Source organism: Lycium ferocissimum, chromosome 5 (genome assembly GCF_029784015.1).
Source record: "Lycium ferocissimum isolate CSIRO_LF1 chromosome 5, AGI_CSIRO_Lferr_CH_V1, whole genome shotgun sequence".
In the NCBI taxonomy this organism is placed as follows: Eukaryota; Viridiplantae; Streptophyta; class Magnoliopsida; order Solanales; family Solanaceae; genus Lycium; species Lycium ferocissimum.
The window spans coordinates 7,283,055-7,302,419 of record NC_081346.1 but is presented as its reverse complement, the minus strand read 5'-3'; the positions used below and the strand labels follow the sequence as shown (position 1 = coordinate 7,302,419).

Below are 19,365 nucleotides of genomic sequence, written 5' to 3'. Positions count from 1 at the left end.
TATCCAGTGTACATATTACATTGGTGCTTAAGTGATGGAATTAGCCAAACTTTGCAATGTGGTGCCTCGATCACCATATCAATGGTTTATGTAGTTGATACACAAGGTCTTCTATACCTCAACCCTTTCCTAGAATAAATTGGATATATATAAAAAGTTGAAACAAAGTAGCCTGATAATAATATACAGCAAAATCACTTAGAAAATTTCCCAAAATGCGCCCCAAAGCACGATTGGTTAACCAATTCTGATCGGATAATAAAATAGATCACAAGTATCCAGAAAGCCACTCACATTTCCGCATTTCTTCTAGAAAATAATGTATTTAGTATCCAGAAAGCCACTCACATTTCCGCAATTCTTCTAGAAAATAATGTATTTACATCCCAAAAATTTTACAGTTAGTTCTCGTCATGACTGAGGTAAGCTCTATGTAGTGGGCAGCACGTCATTATGACACGCCTCACCCAAGACATCATTGGCGCTAGTTTTTAATTCTGAATCTCCTCGTTCTAGACTTGCAGTGCTAATAGAATATGCACTTCCTGGAACATTCACCAGAAGTTCATCCTCATCCTTGTTCTCTTCAATGTCAGAATGCCGTGAACCCTGAAATAAATAGCAAAATAGAAAGAAGAACTTAATCTGACAGTAACAGCATACAATGCCACAAGAGAATTCTGACGACGGAGCATAAGTTAATAAAGCTACAAGTTAATTAACCAGCAAAATCTAGAAAAGCACACCTCTGGTTCATTCACTTTCTGCTTGGGGTTTTTTATACTTTTGAGGTTACTTATGACCGCTTTGAGTTTCTTCTTTGCCACAAGTCTAGTCAAACGCCGTTCTGAATGTTGTGCAGCAGTGACATCAGCATGACACGCAACACATAGTGTCCTCATGTTCTCTATCCTACATTCACCTGCAAGAATTTCAAAAGATAAGACAATAGGGGTGTGGATTTTCAAGAGAAAAAGTAGATAAGTAATGCATAAAAAGGTCTGGAAACTGAAGGGCTGCAGTGGAAAGAGGAAGCTAGAGGGCGAGGGGAAAGAGGAAAATTTGCTCGCACAAAGAACAGAAATGAGAAGAGTAGAGAGAACCTGAGATTATCTGAGTAAATCTATCAAAAACTCCAAAGAGGATAACCCTTGAACTAAAAATTTGCAAGAAGAAAAAGGAACTCTGTCTCATCCTTTACCTCCCCCTTTATATACAGGTACAATGTGATCCGCATGCCATGCATTGCCATCAATAGGGTCCTGAACAAGCTTTCGAAATCTGCCAAATGCAAACAATTAATTGGTATTCGAGCACATAGAGCACTGAGGAACAGCAAAATAAAGTTGATACTTGATAGTTCTTTTGTGTTATTTGACCTACCCCTCCCACCCTTCCAAATTTTCTAGTTTGTCCAACACTAACGTGATGTAGGGGGGCTGTTTAAGCAAATGAGAACTGTTCAAGTAGTTAAACTCCCCAAAAGCTCCCTTAGTTTAACATATAAGATTCACGTTAATTATACGTGTGGTTGGTGGGGGTGGGGTCAGCATACGAGAACTGATAGGTAATTAAACTTCTGAGAAGCTCCCTTAGTTTAATCTGTAGTATTGAAGTGAAGTTTAAACCATCGAGGTATGTAGTTTCTAAATCAGTAGACTAGAATTCTTTTACGTTCTTGAAGAGTAGTTGTAATGCCACTTAAACGCCTCACTACTGCCACCTCCATGCATCTTAGATAATATCATTTGAAGACAAGATAGCTAAATAAAAGTACAAGAGGGCAGACAGTCAGGATGTTCTAGGATAGAGTGTGCTCTTTCAAGATACCACATCTGTGGTGTTCTCGGATAGACATGTACGTTCTTAATAGCTGAACATGTCCATCATAATTTTACAGTAAAAACTCTACACAAAATATCAGAAAGGGAAAAAAGGAAACAAAATGGTTGAATAAGGACATAAACCGACAAGGAAGAAAACGAAACTAGCACTAGGAGAAAAACAAAGAATTAACTTGTTGGGGCTACGTAAGAAATGTGCCAAAAACAGAAATGTTCCTTGTTGGACACGAGCTACACATTGTGCTGAAACATAAAACTGATATAGGCTCGTCAATTTCTCTTTCTTGAGATGGTCAGTACATATTTAATTCAGGCCAAAAATAACAAGTCTCAAAACATATGCATTGATTTAACATACTTGTATACACAGAAGAGGAAAACTATTTGAGGAAAAACCTAAGACCTTGGCATGAATGGCATGTAATTCTGATCTCTAGACTTACAGTTTCTTACGCTTTGCCAAATTTGGGGCTACTTTGATGATATACTCTTCACGACTCTCAAATGACAACGGTCTGATGCGCTCCACAAGTTTGTGGCAGTCTAGTTGGCAGTTTGTGCAAATGCCACGCTCATTTTCGAAAAGCGCCTAGAAGTATCAGGGTTCAACAATTAAATGATTTCTTGCATGGGTGAAACTCATTTTTAGTAAAAATACAAGTGAAAACATACATTACGAATTGATCTATTATTAGTTCTAAGGTGATACTCCTCGCTGCAGTTCAAGCTACAGAAGAGATCCTCAAAGTAGTCAGGAGTTTTAGCATTTCTATTCCTGGACATAAAAAGTCAACAAGGCATTAGTAACCCAAACATTTGTCCTCATTTTTTCCTGAAAATAATTATTTGAACTCACCTGCAAGGAGTTTGACAGAGCTTGCAGAGTGGTTCATCCTTGTCGGACCAACCCTGCATGTATATTTTCTCTTGTTTCCCTTTCCCATTACAAAGATGGATCTTCCTCCAGACAGCATTTGGTGGTAACGGATAGCTAATTTCGTGCAACGGTGTAGTCCTCCTCCTACTTCTACCTCTCAGCAGTCCCTGAAAGAAAAGCCCCAATACATATTAATAAGTTAAAACCACCTTCCCATGCTGAGAGTCAAAAACAGATATAGTCAGAGGTAGGTCTTTAATGAAAGGCTAATGATTTGGGAACAAACGCTAATGATTCGGGAATAAAACCAAAGGAAAAAAGAAGAAGATACATACCCCATTATCGTGGTTAAGGTTTTCATTTAAATAGGACAACTCAACACTTAACGGAAGTTGCAAGGCCTTTCCAATTAGTTTCCTTCGTTCAATAGCAGTCAACTTCAACCATTCTTTGAGGAATTCTACTAGAGCGTACTGACAACGCATATCATCATTGATATTATTATAAGCTGTTTTCTCAACTTCCTCAAGAGGGAGCAGTTTTACATCAATTTCCTCTGGCCGGAAATTCTTAAAAAGTGGTTTTGGCCTGGAATCAATTCCAGGAATACAAGAGTACAGGTGAATCCTTCCTGTATATTGGCTGACCTGAAACCATAGAAGTCCAAGCACATAACCAAATCAAAACTAACTCATTTTCAACGTAACAAGCTGCAGATGTATACCCCCCTCCTCTCCCCGCGCGCGGGGAGGGGGGTGTGGTGTGTGTTGGATACTGGCCAAGAAACCACTAGTCTGACCATAGTGTCATGAGCTTGAAGCCGAGTGGGCGTTCATTACTTCTTTCTTTAATAATGCTAACCATTCAATGGAAGGTGACCTGAACAAATCTGTATTATTAACTGGATATGACGTCTTCTAAAGCAATATCCTAAAGAAGTCTCAAGACCCAAACAAAACTTAGGTGTCCAAAATATAACCCTTCATTTATGCCTATGCTAATTTGTTATGCCGTTGTTACCATTTTTAAGAACAGAAATAATCTTAAAATAATGCAAAGCAACAAATAAAGTTTAGGAGTCCAAGATTGTAACCACATGCTAAACAAGGAAAAGTGCATTAGTTCCATTCATATCAAGCAGTAAGCAATTTATGATGACAAGGATGAGCTTTATGTTGATACGTATATTCATCAACTTGGAACATTATGACTTTCATAACATCCAAACCCTCATCCCTGCACCCCTTCCCAACATTTCAGCTGGTTTGGAGGGAAAAACAAGTGAGATAGCCAATTAAGACAAAAGCTATATAATTTTACCTCAAAACGGAGCGACTCTACTTGGATAGAACAGCTTGTTACAAGTATGTCACCATTTACTTCTAGTTCAGGGGACGCACCTTTACACTACATTCCCAAATTCATGAGTAACAGGGTAAGTGTGGGTCCATACAAACCACCAAAAAACAAGAAGAAAGAGGGTAGGGTTGTGGGCATAGATATAAAAGATTAGAAGTATGATTAATTTTTCAATGATATAAAAACTGCAATCCAGGTATTACCTCATCGCATAAGTCCTGATTTTTGGCTTCATTAACATCTATACAATGCAAAGAACTAAAATCATCATCCAAAACCTCAGCTCTGCAAGACGATTCTTCATGCCCTATGGTGGAGGTAGTGGGCTTCCCATTATCAAGTCCAACCAAAGAAGACCAGATCAGGCAAAATAAGAAACAAGAGGCATGTCGAATAAACCTAAACCCTAGATTCATGTAAAAATGTACTTGAAGCTCTGCACAGCATGCAATTTTTTGGATTAATTCTTTAATATCACTTAAATCATAAGCTAAATCTAAGTGGAGTAACTTTTAAAAATCTTTTCAAACCAAAAAGAAAGAAGAAAAAATTAGAAGCTAGTGAGATCATGAGTTAAAGATGAGTAGAGTACAAAGGTAGCTGTTCTAGGGTATTGGGGCCTTTAATGTAGTGTAGACATAAATCAGCAACCCTCCGACGCAATACAAACCGTATAATGGAGGTCTGATTTCGATAAGAATGAGCTAGTTCCCTCCTGCTTATCATCAATCCTGTAGGTATCATGATGAGCTTCAGAAGGATATAAATCTAGTTGAATGTGTTGGACTTCAGTTACAGTTGGTTTTGCTCCAGCAACTTCACCAGCATTCTCAGTTGTTAAATGCTCACTCTTCTTTTCTCCGACATCCAATTCCTCAAGGTACGAAACATCAGCAACCTATTTGCAGACCAAGCTTACTGTCAATAGAAAATCAAGACCTTTAAGGACTAAAGTTATGCTAATAAAGTCAAACAGGAGGTAACAGACCTTACTAACAGTTTTTAAGAAAAATGCAGCAAACAATAATATCAAGAGTTACACAAGATAGGTGTCAGTTGCGTATACCTTATAAGGTTAAACAAACAGTACCAAAGAACACATCATTAAAGGCACTTATAAGGGGGACTAGACTAGGAACTAACACCTTCAGAGGATAAAATAATCTCCACAGATCATGCATGACTATCAACATAAACATTACCCAGGAACCAGAAAAACAGTAAGGAAGAACCACAATGCTAACATTCAGGAATGGGTTGACCTTTTAATTTAATTGGTTCACAAAAGACCAACAAAGAAAAAAAGCAACAACAACAACATAAGCGGTGAAATCCCACAGCGTGGGGTCTGGGGAGGGTAGAGTGTATGCAGAGTCGCAGACCTTACCCCTACCTTTGGAGGTAGAGAGGCTGTTTCCGAAAGACCCTTGGCTCAAGAGAAAGCATGACAAAAAAAGTCACATAAGGACAAGCAACTCAAAGCAGTAGGAAAATGAAAATAACAAAAGCGAATAAGCCATGATAAAGCAGTCTAAAAGGAGGAGAAATAGCTACCACAGATAAATAAGATAATTAAGTCTATGTTGCTTGGACTCTTCAAAATTGTCGATGGGTGCGTGTGGGATACTCCAAAAGTAGTGTAATTTTGGAGAATTCGACACGGGTGTGGCATCATTTTTGGAGAGTCCGAGCAACATAGAATTAAGTACAAGAAACAACATATAGTAGCAGAAATCAAAGGACAAGAAACTATAGAGCAATACTGCGACTGCTAGCATGAAAGCATAAGCGGGACTACCTACTAGCCTTCTACCCTAATTTGAGTCCTCCATAACCTCCATAACAAAGGAAAACAGCATCAGTTGAAAAAACTACACTTCTGTTGAGGGTGAGACTAGTAAAAGCCATTCTAGACAGCCTATGGAGAGCTCATGCACAATAGATTCAGAAATGCACCACTCACTACAAAAATTGGAAGATTTGAGTAGCTTTAATTTTTCAAAGCATTTTAATTTATTGTTTGATCAAAGTTTGTATAATTGTTCCACGATGACAACTTTAACTTTTGAGTTGCAAATTACGTAGTTTATAAATATGTTATTTGTTCTTTAATTTATTTAAAGAAGCGCAAACCATAGAATTCATTTGATATTCTTAAGGAGACCTGAGTCTTCATGGTAATTTTTCTTTAGTGAGATGCTATATCAGAGTAAATTCTCATTTTTAGGACTTCAAATTTTACTTCAGACTTCTAATGTGATATACAGTAAAACCATCAGTTGACTTATGTAATATTCTAGATCAATATTTTCTTCAGTTAAAATTGAAGTAAAGAAAAAGCATGGGTTTTAGCATTTGCAAGGCTCGACTTAAATAGAGAAAATTTATTCTTGTTAAGAAGAACCATGCTATGCGCAAAAATGAACGAGCACTCCAATACCTCTATTGCCTGTAAAGCATCATACTTCCCATCCATTGTAGATGAAACTTTACGCAAACTCTTATTAAGAGCTTGCCATCGAGACTCATCTGAAGTATCCTGGAAAGAAGACATTAAGTAAGATTAGCAGAAAAAAAAAAATCCCAACTGAATCTCTAATGTAATATATATTAAATACTTCCTCTGTCCCAATTTATGTGATGTAGTTTGACTGGGCACGGAGTTTTGAGAAATAAAGGATGACTTTTTGAATCTTGCGGTCTAAAACAAGCTAAAGATATTTGCCCGGTCATAGATCATCTCGTTAAGCGTAAAAGGTAAAGTTTAAAGTTAAAGCTTGCCAAATAAGGAAATGTGTCATTCTTTTTAGGACAGACTAAAAAGGAAAGTGTCATATAAATTGGGACAGACGGAGTAGAAAATTACCTTTCCAATAAAAATATATACATTTACTCCCTTTGTTTGCCCTTGTCTATGAGCTCTACTTTCGGCCTACAAATGTTTAGACTGCATATAAGCATCAAACAATCAGATAAGAACAAAAGAACTTCAATATTGAAGATCTTGCAAAAAAAGGATAGGCCAGTGAATGGGACACTGAATGTTGACATTGATAATGGAGAATAATCTAGGACCCAAAGCATGTGACCAACAGCAAGGAAAAATTGAAAGCAAGCAAGAAGTTTTATTGTTAGGAACATTCACCATTGATAAAAGTGTCTAATATTGGTACACTCAGCTTCCAATCTACGTGGAAAATATTAAGGTCTACCTTTCCTAGGATTACCATGTTTACCCCTCTCTGTATAAAAGCATATGCTCTGGCTTCATTAATATGCAGGAGCCTTGTGTGGCATGCCATTCATGCTTGAGAACATACTCAGGGAGGTGATATAAGGATATGATTGGAAACAAATGAAAAACAGGGCTTCAATGAAAGATTTTTACCAACTTACACCTCTGCCAATAGTCTGGAGATGCCTCTGAGCCCAATGTGACCCAAAATCAACAGGTAAATCATACATGGAGAGCCAAATCCAAGCGTTAAACAACTTAGGCTCTTTACATAAACGCTACATGTATATCCAAATGCAACCACTGAATAGAACTAGAGTAAGATCTAAGTAAATCATTTTCTCCACTGATACAACATGTTGATATTGGGGTATAACAGATTCACCTGTTGCATATGAGCTGGTTTCGTTGGCAACTCCAAGAACACAACATCTTGCGCTGATGTCAAGTTAAGTCCAGAGCCCCCTGAGAGTATTCCAACAAGCGCAATCTTAACCTGGTTATCAAAATCAAAACAAGTCAGCAAAATTGTCCATTTTTTTGCGCGTAGTGCCCTTCTTTTGGGGTGGTCTTTAAATTTTGCCCCTCATATTTGTGGTCTTTAAATTATGCCCTCATATTGCTGGTCTTTAATTTTTGCCCTTCGCATTGCAACTTTGAGCTTTCGCGCCGAAATAATGAGGTTCTGAGTTCGAACCCCGCTCAAGCATAAATTAAAAAAAAAAAATCGCAAGACAAGGTTTGGGTCGCGTGTATGCCGGACCCGGCATACTTTTGTTAAGGAATTACACATTTTATGCCAGACCCGGCATACTCATGCCTTAGGGGCAGACTTGGCATAAGTATGCCGGGTCCGGCATAACTTTGATAATTCCTTCACAAAGTTATGCCGGTGGGGGCATACTTTTAATGGGCAAACTTTTATGCCGGACCCGGCATAACTTTGTGAAGGAATTATCAAAGTTTATGCCAAGTCTGCCCATAAGGCATAAGTATGCCGGGTCCGGCATAACTTTGGTAATTCCTTCACAAAGTTATGCCGGTGGGGGCATACTTTTAATGGGCAAACTTTTATGCCGGATCCGGCATAAACTTTTGAATGAATTATCAAAGTTATGCCGGACCCGGCATACTTATGCCAAGTCTGCCCATAAGGCATAAGTATGCCGGGTCCGGCATAACTTTGGTAATTCCTTCACAAGTGTATGCCGTTGGGGGCATAGCGAAATTTAAACTTGCCTTGCGAATTTTTTTTAAAATTTTGACTGCGCGTGGGTTCGAACCTGGAACCTATGGGTTTTAGCCGAAGGGCAAAATTTAAAGATTTCAAATATGAGGGGCAAAATTTAAAGACCACCCCAAACGAAGGGCAATTCTGCGAATTGCCCAAAATTGTCTTCCTTTCAACTACACAACTACATCCAAATTAATGGAAGAAACAGAGAGCCATCAACACCAATATACAAAAGAAAGAAACCCATCTATATCCAATGAAATTATAAGTGCTGCTTTAGCCTTTACTTTGGTATCACACGGGCAGGCAAAGGAATTTGTTTGGACTGCCTTAGTGACGAGTAATTATGAATGCCAAATTATCTAGAGCAGAATCAACAAACCTCATTTGCTGATTGGAATGATTGGATAGCTAACTGCCTATCACCGGGTGATGCATTTGCATCAATGCGGATATAATCAATAGCTTTCTGACAAAGAAACTCCTACACAAGATGGGAGTGAGTCAAACCAATAGAAATTTAATAACTTTGTTGATACAGCAAAAAGAAGTGTGCAATTTGTCTATGCATATAGACATGTGGTGTCTACTTTAACATGCATCACAAGGGATTCCACCTGTACACCATCAAGAACTATATGGTGATGAGCAAATATTATCATTTTATGACAACTGCAGCTTGCTTCCATCGTTTCTTCACCATCCAATTCTTTAATGATTGGATGTATTTTGAGCCACTCATAGAATCCTGGCAACTTTGCCAGGCCAAGCGCTTCGTCATAGAGCTCTCTTAAACGTCCGCAACAGCCAGTATCATCTGACAAAAAGACAAAAAAAAAGATGCTAGTATGTTAAAACCCTTTCCAGAAATACAAACCTACTGGTAATTCTTTTGTAAGGTAAATAACTTTATTGTTATTGGGGAAACCCCCGTATACAAGCAATATGAGCCTCCATTAAACATGGTTCTTTACAGAGTTCAAACAATCATCTATACAAGCCAGGACTCAAGGATGCACCAATAGGAAACTCGAAACAAGAGGCTATTCCTCACATGCACAAAAATATTCCTCCTCAGATGCCCTTCTATCTCTCTCCTTCTAAACTACCCACATAAGAGTTAGGGGTAAAACATAACATGCTGAGGGTCTTATTCGTGTAGCTCTAATCCATGAATCACACTCAAAAGCTTGTCAAAATAACCCGACCTTTGCATTGCAAAAAGTGCTGCAATCCCTTGAGAAATTAAGTTTTGATAGTTACTTTATAGTCAAAGGTCCATATAGTACAGTGCATGATGTCTCATCTTCTATCCGTTATAACATTCTTCCAGGTGAATTCCTCCCACTTTGAAAATCCACATCAGTTTCAATTAGCTTAACACTGCCATTATTTTCCCTTAAATTCACCGAAGGACCTAATTACATTTCTTTTCCTTTTCTTTATTTGTTTATTATTCTTTTTGGATATAGTTCAAAAGTGGCCAATGTATCCATATTTTAGCTTTTGTGACAAATTGTATTCCCTTCAGTCTTCCTCTTTTAAAGAAGGAAACAGATCCATGTATAAGATAACAATTAGCAAAATAAAAAGTAAGGCTAGTAGCAGTTTTAGTCCCTGAATTATTGGTAAAATTCTAATTTTAGCCCTTGTGATATTTGACTAAACACATTAAACCTTCAATTACTTGAAATGTGCCTTTTTTTTCATTTTCTTGTGAATATTCACAAATTTCTAGAATTATTAACTGTCCAACTATTTAATTAGCCATGTGTCATGTTAAGTTTGTATTATGACTCCATATTCGTGGGTAATATACTTCTACAAATTAGTCCAACTATAATATATTTTCTACGTTAAAGGGGAAAAATAACACATTTAATAAATTCAAGGTTATATATGTCAAGTCATATATCACAACTCACAAGGACCAAAACCAAAATTTACCAACAATTGAGAGACCAAATATACTAGTATCCCTAAAAAGTAATATAGACTATTGCTAGTTGCTTTTCATACAAAACATAACTATTGGGAAAATGGATGAAAGCGAACAAGGAATAGCACCAACAACAGAATCTAGTTGGAAAAATCTAGGACATTTAAAACATACCATCAACTCCTTCGGGACTCTCCACTTGCACATCTTCAGCAACAAACTTTAGATTCTCAAAAGCTTTCTCTATATCTTTAGCACATAAGTCACCATTGGTTACACCTCCAGCCTCTTTAGCACCACTGTTCCCAGATGTTCTGCCTTTCAACAAGTTATAGGTAGCCACAGCTTGAGAAATATCTGATTTATTTAAAGTCAAACTTATAATTTGGCGACGCAAGGGCGGTAACTGCAAAAGCACATGCTCCTTCAAACGGCGTATCTGGATGATATAAAACAAAGGAAGAATAAGATCTAAGTCTTCAACATCTGGAGGGAAAAAAGAAACAGAAAACAAAAGAAATAATAGTAAAGAATTTCTCTTCTTTTTTTTTTTTTTTTAACCAAGTAAATGTATTCATATCGTATACAAGTGGTATACCAAAGGTTAGAATCTACAAAAGCAACTGATTCTCTACAAACTCCACCCAATTGTCTATACAATAGGGGACTTTCTGAGTGCGCCAAAAGAAAATAAGGGAACGAAGGCTATTCCATAACTGGGGGAAGCTCGACTCTACACCTTCAATAGCTCTTCTATTCCTCTCTCCAGACAATCCACATTAATGCAAGTGGCACCACATTCCATGCCCTTCGTCTTCTCCTTCTCCTTCCGCTCTTCCAACTAGACATCAACTCTTTCACCGTTTTGGGCATCACCCATGGAATGCCAAACCACCTAAACATATCCCATCATAATCTCATTGCCAATCCGCAATGCAAAAGAAGATGATCCACATCCTCGCCCGTCTGCTTGCACATGTAACACCAACTGCGCATACCACCTTCCGCTTTCTCAGATTCTCTGCTGTCAAGAGCGCCCCTCTTGCGGCTAACCAAGTGAAAAAGCACACCTTCCTCGGCACCTTTAGGATCCATATTGCATTACATGGAAACACATGCTCCTCCCTGACCAAAAGATTTTCATAGAAAGTTTTCACAGAGAACACACCATTATTCCCCAATCTCCACCACCACGCATCAGGCTTATCAACTGGGTTGACTTGATGCTCATTATCACAGCGGAAAGCATTCTGTAATAAGATAGCAAGCTTGTGTACATGAATGGATATTACACCTCTCCATGAAAAACATGAGGAACTGTCTCACTATCTCGAGAGTCAAAACGCTAGTCCTCGACTGCAACTTTCTCAATTACTCTTTTTTTTTAAAGGTCTAATATATATGTCAGAACGTAGATCACGTATAGTATGTTACAGAAAATAAATGTATCTATGTAAGTTGAGACAAAAGATTAATCAATAGGCTATTTGTTGGGAGGAAGGGAATATATATTATGAGAATTCTAAGGTAGAATTAAATCCGGTAATCATTATTGGTTGTCATTAGCAAAATTGATCCTGATATATTGGACAATATAATGACAAAATATGGGCTTTACCAATTAAAAGTGCAATCTAGCGAATTTGGTTTCAAAACAAAAGATATATAAGCTTATCTGGCTCATCATTAAACATCAAACTCCACTGTACAGCAATCTTCGGTCTGTCAAAAAGAAATAGTGGATAATAAACCAACCAACAGCAACATGACATCAGCTGTTTGACACCATGTACTTACAAGTCGCTGAGAGTTGGAAAATGAGGACAAAACAAAGTACATCATGAAATATACTATGAGTTGAAGCAACACAGGAGCTACAAGGTCATACCATTACACTTTGCTTCAGTAACACATTTAACTCCTCCAAGCGAACCCCCTTTGAGAAATCCTGTGAAGACCAAACCATGAACATTTTCCAGTGGGATGGTCTCTTATTCAATATTTGAAGGAACAAGAATCACCTGGAAAACCTTCCCTTGGCAACCATGAACAAGTCTAACGTTGCAGTAAGTCTTTGCAAAGTCATACTTAGTCTTTCCAAGTAAACCACGCCTAGGTGAAAGAAGGATGAGAAGAGAACTAATGACCATCTAAACTCAACAGAGTAAAAGGTACACAGAGAACATGGACAAACAAGGAACTCACCATAAGATATTTATCTGATGAAAAATGTCATAAGGTCTGCGAGCATTTAGGAAAACAGGAAACAAGCATCAGAATGCAATTGACACATGCAGAAAATTGACATAACCAAAAATCAAATGAACTCTACTAGCATGTTAAGACTGCCTTTAAAGGAAACTTCAAAAATCACGCATCAGTAAAAGTGCCAATACATGCTACAACCTTGACAAAGATGGAGTCCCCGATAATAGAATCAAATGCTTGGCCTTTGCCGCAACATCGAGAACGGTTGTTATCTGTCAAACAACAGAAGAGAGCTTATGCAATAAGACAATAATTATTGTGTATGTTGTATGCATATGTACAGTAATTACTTTTAATGACCAAGAAATCCCCAAGTACAAGTAGAGCACAGTTCAAGACTCGATGGATAATGCTGCTCCCCCCCCCCCCCCGCGCGTTGTCTGCTTAAATACCAATCTAACCTTTGTTTGCGAGGTTCAAATGCATGACGTCCACACATCACGCGTTGCGCTTTTACCACTAGACCAAAGCCCTAGAGGCTTGTGCGTACAGTAACTTTTTCAATTGTCTGTGTACAGTAACTAATCATGAAAAATGAGGCTCCCATTTGGATATGCACAGTATTTCAAATATTTGAATTAATTTTGATTCACAATTTGGTTCATTATTTCAATTCAATTTGAAATAGAGAATTTGAAGTTTGAGAAACCGGGTGGAGCCTTTGACGAGTATTTCAAGTGAAATAATAGTTTTTACTCACTAAACCCTAACTCCTTTTCCTAGTGAAATTTATGTCCAAGCACTACTAGGAAACTCTTTTTTTTATTATTTATTTAATTTCAACCCAAAGTTCCAATGTCATGCATGATGCATCATGCCTCATAAACTTCAGGTTCAATTATTGAAGAGAAAGCACCACCCCTTCTTTAATCGAAATTTTACTGCCTCTCAAAAGTTCGCTCTACCTATAGGCTATATTCTTCTCTAACCTACCAAGAAAATTTATTTCGTGGCAAATGTAGTATCTGACTATCTGACAGAGAACCAAGATGGTAAGTCTGACACTTCCACCCAAACTTGATATGGAGACTCTATCTACTTCTTTATCAGCAACTATACAAAAGTTGTAGACTTGTAGTGGGTTCATCATTCATTGTTTCTGGGTCCATCAAGTGAGTCTTGAGGTTTGAGGTGTAAATGTCCAGCAATAGATTGATCTATGACAACCTCAAAAGTTTGGAGTTGAGAGTTAGCAGCCAATCAAGCTTTGACTAAAAGAGCTTCAATGGTCTTCATACACCATTATTGAAAAGTATATAGTTGGCAATTTGTGTCTCTTTAATCTTTCCACAGGTTGACTCTGCATCACCAATATCTATCATCACTAGAAAATAGAGCAACTCCAACAAAAATGATGCTGTATTTAACCCTGATAAACTGCAAAGTGGATTTTCAACTCAGTTTTATCTTTTTCTAGAAGAGCCTAAACTAGAAATTAGGAATATAAGCACATCTGCACCTACAGTATAAAGGAAGACTATATGGGTAATAAAAGGAGAGAAGGGAGGGAGGCATTAAAGTCAGGAAAGTAAGGTCATGAAGGGAACATGGGCCAGTGGCAAAATTTTGTTGCTTCTTTATCAAACAAAAGGGGGAAGTTATTGACAGAAAGGGGGCCTCTAGCCTACAATACAGGCAGTGGAATATGTAGCACGAAAAAGCAAAGAACGTATCAAACACATACATATTGTGCCACCTTTGTGTGTTGCGCCAAAATAGTAGCTCATCCTTTCACCAACCAAGTGACTCATGAAACATTAGTATTTAGTCGGAAGGTTCTTAATGCCACTAATCAAATGTTTAGGGATCAATACCCCAATATTTTATACCTAAATCATCAATTGGTATCATCATCCCAATCAGTAGACAAAAAGTTAAAAATCAAATATTGAAGTAAACACTGATTTGACTATTACTTAGAAGAAAATAACTTGATCATAGTCATCTAAATATTCTCTATTTTTTTTCCTCAGAAAGGACTTTGTACCTCTTCAGTTTCACTTGCTTTCTTTGTGCAACGCAAATTATGTGATTCATCCACAACCAAGGTGGCCCATTCTTGTTCCAACATACTTTTCCTCAAACGACGAAGCATCGTATATGATGTCACCACAACTCTTGGACATTTAGGTAAACGTGCAGGATTGTCTTGGTGACCAAAAACTAGATGAAAGGATGAAAACAAAAAAATGAATGTCAGACTTAAAACCACAAAATGACAATGAATCTATAAGGACAGCCAAGTTAGTCATGCTAGCTCTAGATGAATGAATCTCATACCTTTGGGTAAATTCCAAAACGGGAAAATCGGCAGTATATTTGTTGTTTATATTGAACTCAAATATAGTTAATAAACCGCAGCTGTTATCCAGCAGAACTTTATATAAAAGAAACCCCATAGAATCAAGGGGGAGAAAGATTATACAAGCATAATAAAGAAACAGTTTTCTTTAATGAATCATGTTCTATGCTTTCTTTAGGTTGATATCAACAAGTGATTTATTTGTTTTACAAATTATAATGGGGAGAGGTCTGTGACTTTATAGCTTGCAATGAATCTCGCATAATCAGTTATTCATGCAACATAGAGTCTGATCAAGGGTTCAGTGTTTCAGTTATAGTCCCAAGAAGCTTGCCCTTCATTAAGACCATTCAAAGAGAAAACTTATCCTTATCTTCTTATGAAAGTAAAGTAGGTAAACTAATAGGGTGAGACAATCAGTCTCATTTTTGCCTAACTAAACCTGACTTCCAGGCCATAGAAAAGGTGTTATCTGAAACCGTTCACTGCCACTCAAAATCAGCATTCTTTAAGGAACCAATTCATCCAACTCGTCTAGAAGTTATTCAAGAAATTGATACTATAAGAGCTATATAACAGTTAGGTAACTGAAAAGAACTCTATCTATAGGCAAAACTGAAACAAACTTCCATCAGTTCACTCCTAGATATAAGGGACAGTGGTAAACAAACTAAGAAAAGTTACACCAAGATCTTCTTCATTAGTACGCCCCGCTCAAATTATCATACACCACTTGAAGTTCTGTCTGTTTCACAAACAACTGTCAATCAGACTCCAATACCACGCTTCACCTTGAATGAGAGAGAAACGAAAAGAAGAGGAAGAAAGCAAGGGGAAAATACAAGAACATGAAAGATCCACTCTTCAGATTTTTAAGGAGACAAAGACGCAATAAAAACAAGATAAATCAACTACATTAATGATTAACAGTTAACGAACCCCAACAACAATATGCTGAACCACCGACACTGAAAGTACCTATGTCAGGATCTCTAAATCAACATATACATGACAACAGCTTTTATAACGAAAAGACCATATGACAATGACTTCTCCATGCATCATCTCTAGTCATTACTTTCCAGAAAGAAAAAGGGAAATAAAGGAAGAGCAATGGTTATTGGTGGTGGACAAGCTTGAAAACAGTACCCAGATGAATATCAGAAGGTAAACAAGGAAGCCAGCGCTCCAGTTCTTCAGCCCATGAATATCTCAAAATAGCGGGGCAAACAATGAGCAAAGGACCTTCATCCATGAAAGAACTAGCAATGGTGATAGCCTGAATACAAAATTTCAGTTAATATTAGAGGAGAATTTTTTTGATAAAGAATATTAGAGGAGAAATTATTTGCAAAAAATGTAAGCTCCGAAGAATATATAGACTTTAAAATAATAATAGATTCAAAACAGACAGTTTGAGGCAAAAACCCGCAGGGAGACGCACACACATTAAGACACATACAAAAAAGAATTATAAAATTAACACCAATAAAGACAGTTGAATTCATTGACATCCACAAAAAGACCTGACTACTATTGCAACCCAACCCCAATCTATAGGACCAAGAGCTCCAAGGAGGAGTTTACTGCAGCCCAGAAGTTGTCATCTTTAGTATCAGCCTAGAGCCATGCTTAAGCGTTCCTGTAAATTTCCAATTTAAGACCATTTAATTTTTTTCCTTAGTCTTTGCGATATTCAGTTCTAGCATAACTTACAACAACAACAAACCTAGTGTGATCCCACAAGTGGAGTCTAGGGAGGGTGCGACAAAGATCAGCCATCTTTCTAAACAGCTATTTACCTTAGGCATACATCAACATGAAGAAGATCCATATAAACTACTGACCCCTTCTAACAAGGGCAGGAATGCCTACATGGATGCAAGATGAAGGGTCTGGCGGCCTTACTTGACTTTAACAAAGGGAAGATCAATCAAAGATGAATTAGCAGGATTGGGTGTCTTTTGGAGAGAACCATATTTTGTAAGTTTCTCCTCTTTTGGTATTTCACTTGTATACGACCAAGTTAGCCTTGTTGTTATCAATGACACCTTTTACTTGATCAAAAAATAATCTATATCAGCAGCATTACCTGGAGAGTTTTCCCTAGTCCCATTTCATCTGCAATGAGACATCGACCACCCCTTCTCAATCCAAATCGAACACCCTCAAGCTGAAAAGGATGAAGTCTATCCAACAATCTCTTAGGAAGTTTTCTGATCAACTCATCAACCTTCTCATCAGGAAGATGCTCCGGCCTACAAGGTATCCATCGACCTGCGGAGGAGTAATTAGAAAGCCTCTCGACTACATTGAATGTTCCCCAAGGAATCTCTTCACATTCAATGCTTCTAGAGTTCTTTAGAGACCTCAGAACTGCTTCATAGTCTCTAAGTTGATAGACACAAGCCTTTCCCCCAGCAGTTGTTTGAGTGCAATGCGACAGCGGCACCTGATCAGACAAACCAACATGGTTGAGTTCTATAATTAATATCTTGGCAACCAAGTAACTGAAAGTCTAAAACAACCTCACAGTTTTGTGACAATAGAAACAGATTACCAGTAAAATTACTTGATCTATGACATGGAAGCTTTGGATTCAATTGAAGAGAATGTGCCTTTACAAAGAGAACACGGATGTTTAAAGACACACCAACTCCCTCCTATCAACCGAAATTTGACAATACTTTTAAAGGCCAAAAATTTCATCCTCTTGGCCAATTAACTGAAGGAGTAAATGAACATATAAGCCCGCAAAAGATTAAATGTTGACTTACACTAGATGTCAACTAAACAGAAACAAATTAACCAACTTGGCGAACATTCAATCTAACCCAATCCATTCTATCAGTTGAAATTATAGCAACCCAACATATGATTTCACATTACTATAACCCCATTGAATGAAGTCAGTCATTGGAGTATGTCAAAGGTACACCACATGCTACTCTGGATTGTTTCTTGAAAATTTTCATTCCAAGTCTAGTGTTGCTTCAACATGATATCAGATATAGTAACAGCTACTCCCTCCGTTTCAATTTATGTGTGACACGGCAGGGAATTTAAGAAATTAAAACTTGTGGTCTTAAACTAAACTAAGGATGTGTGTAACTTCACATTCACATTAACTAAAACCCCAGTTAAGAGATACATGTATAGGCTAGCATGATACAATATTGAGAAAAGATCTTACAGATGAGAGGCAATCTCTGAGTATCTCCAAACAATTACTTTCACCGGGATAAGTAAACCCTTCCAAGGGCGCGGGAGTAACACAGAATGAGTCGGACGAGCAAATTTCAAGGCTGGCCCTAAACCTTTGGGGTGGAGGACTAGGGTTAACGGGAGGCTTACGGAAAGGAACATTATCGGAGAGCTTTCTGCATTTGAAAAGCTTCCAAGAATTCTGATTGGTTTCGGTGAGTCGGGTTTTGCGCTTTGCCAAGGCGGCAAGACGATTGGCTTCGGCCCGATTTCTCTGCTCTTCAGTGATTTCTTCTAGTTCTTTTTCTCCCTTTTCCATTTTCTGAGAGGAACTAGTGATAGTAGTGAAGACTTCCTTGATTTTATTATGGAAAGCCGCGCGCCATTCTTGTTTCTTCATTTCTTGAATTCTTTATTTCTTTATTTCTCGTCTCTTTTCAATTTGTAACTTCAACCGCGTTACTTTGCTCCTTCGAGACTTTTTATTTTATTTTGTAATAAAGTAATAGTACTTCGGGTCTGCCTCCATTATTATTACGGGACGGGGGTTAAATTTACCCTCCAAAGGTGATTTATAGTTTAAATTTATTCTCCATCAAAGTTTGAGATTAAATTTATACTTTTCATTTGGATATTTGTTATATTTGCCTTTTAATGAATGAAAATCCACGTCACAACAAAAAAAATTGCCACATCATAAAAATTTCCACATCAAATTGCCATGTAATATTAACTTGTTTCATGGATCCAGTAATTTTTTTAGCATCTGTGAACTAGCTTGTGCTTACTTCGTTAAGCTGGATGTTCTCGTGTTAAAAAGCAAACTGATGAAACATGACTTTGGGGTGAATATGGCATTTGGTCAGAGCATTTTTGGCTCTTATTGTTCGTCTCTTCTTCCTTCAAAAAAGAAGATCTGAAACCACTGTCCTGTTCAAAATTCGTAGAAATGCATATGCACACACAGCCATAATTTTGCATATTTGTTTCAATGAAACCCCACAAACTTATATAGTGTTTTCCTGATAATTATTTGGAACAAGAAAATTCAAGTAGTGTGGTGGTGCCACTATCACTAAATGCTGTTTCTGAAATAAGGTTGG

General features: G+C 37.6%; 1 protein-coding gene across 4 annotated transcripts; it reads right to left on the bottom strand.

The window, feature by feature from the left end:
- Nucleotides 1-179: 179 nt before the first annotated feature.
- LOC132055726 (uncharacterized) lies at nucleotides 180-18,701 on the bottom strand. 4 transcript variants are annotated; one of them, XM_059447684.1, is made up of 25 exons: nucleotides 18,252-18,700; nucleotides 17,151-17,510; nucleotides 16,208-16,337; nucleotides 14,744-14,919; nucleotides 12,895-12,968; nucleotides 12,694-12,729; nucleotides 12,510-12,600; nucleotides 12,377-12,436; nucleotides 10,663-10,927; nucleotides 9,167-9,366; nucleotides 8,932-9,033; nucleotides 7,701-7,811; nucleotides 6,947-7,012; nucleotides 6,521-6,619; nucleotides 4,751-4,978; nucleotides 4,284-4,406; nucleotides 4,042-4,128; nucleotides 3,057-3,368; nucleotides 2,701-2,888; nucleotides 2,517-2,619; nucleotides 2,288-2,433; nucleotides 1,202-1,281; nucleotides 747-922; nucleotides 383-609; nucleotides 180-328 (listed from the first exon to the last, which is right to left on the bottom strand). In XM_059447684.1, exons 1-24 carry the CDS (start codon nucleotides 18,660-18,662, stop codon nucleotides 430-432), a joined length of 3,804 nt encoding a protein of 1,267 aa, XP_059303667.1. In that variant the 5' UTR covers nucleotides 18,663-18,700; the 3' UTR covers nucleotides 180-328; nucleotides 383-429. The 4 variants fall into 4 exon arrangements, with proteins under 4 accessions (XP_059303667.1, XP_059303666.1, XP_059303669.1 ...); XM_059447683.1 differs by lacking the exon at nucleotides 180-328 and having other exon boundaries at nucleotides 332-609; XM_059447686.1 differs by lacking the exons at nucleotides 180-328; nucleotides 3,057-3,368 and having other exon boundaries at nucleotides 332-609.
- Nucleotides 18,702-19,365: the final 664 nt, after the last annotated feature.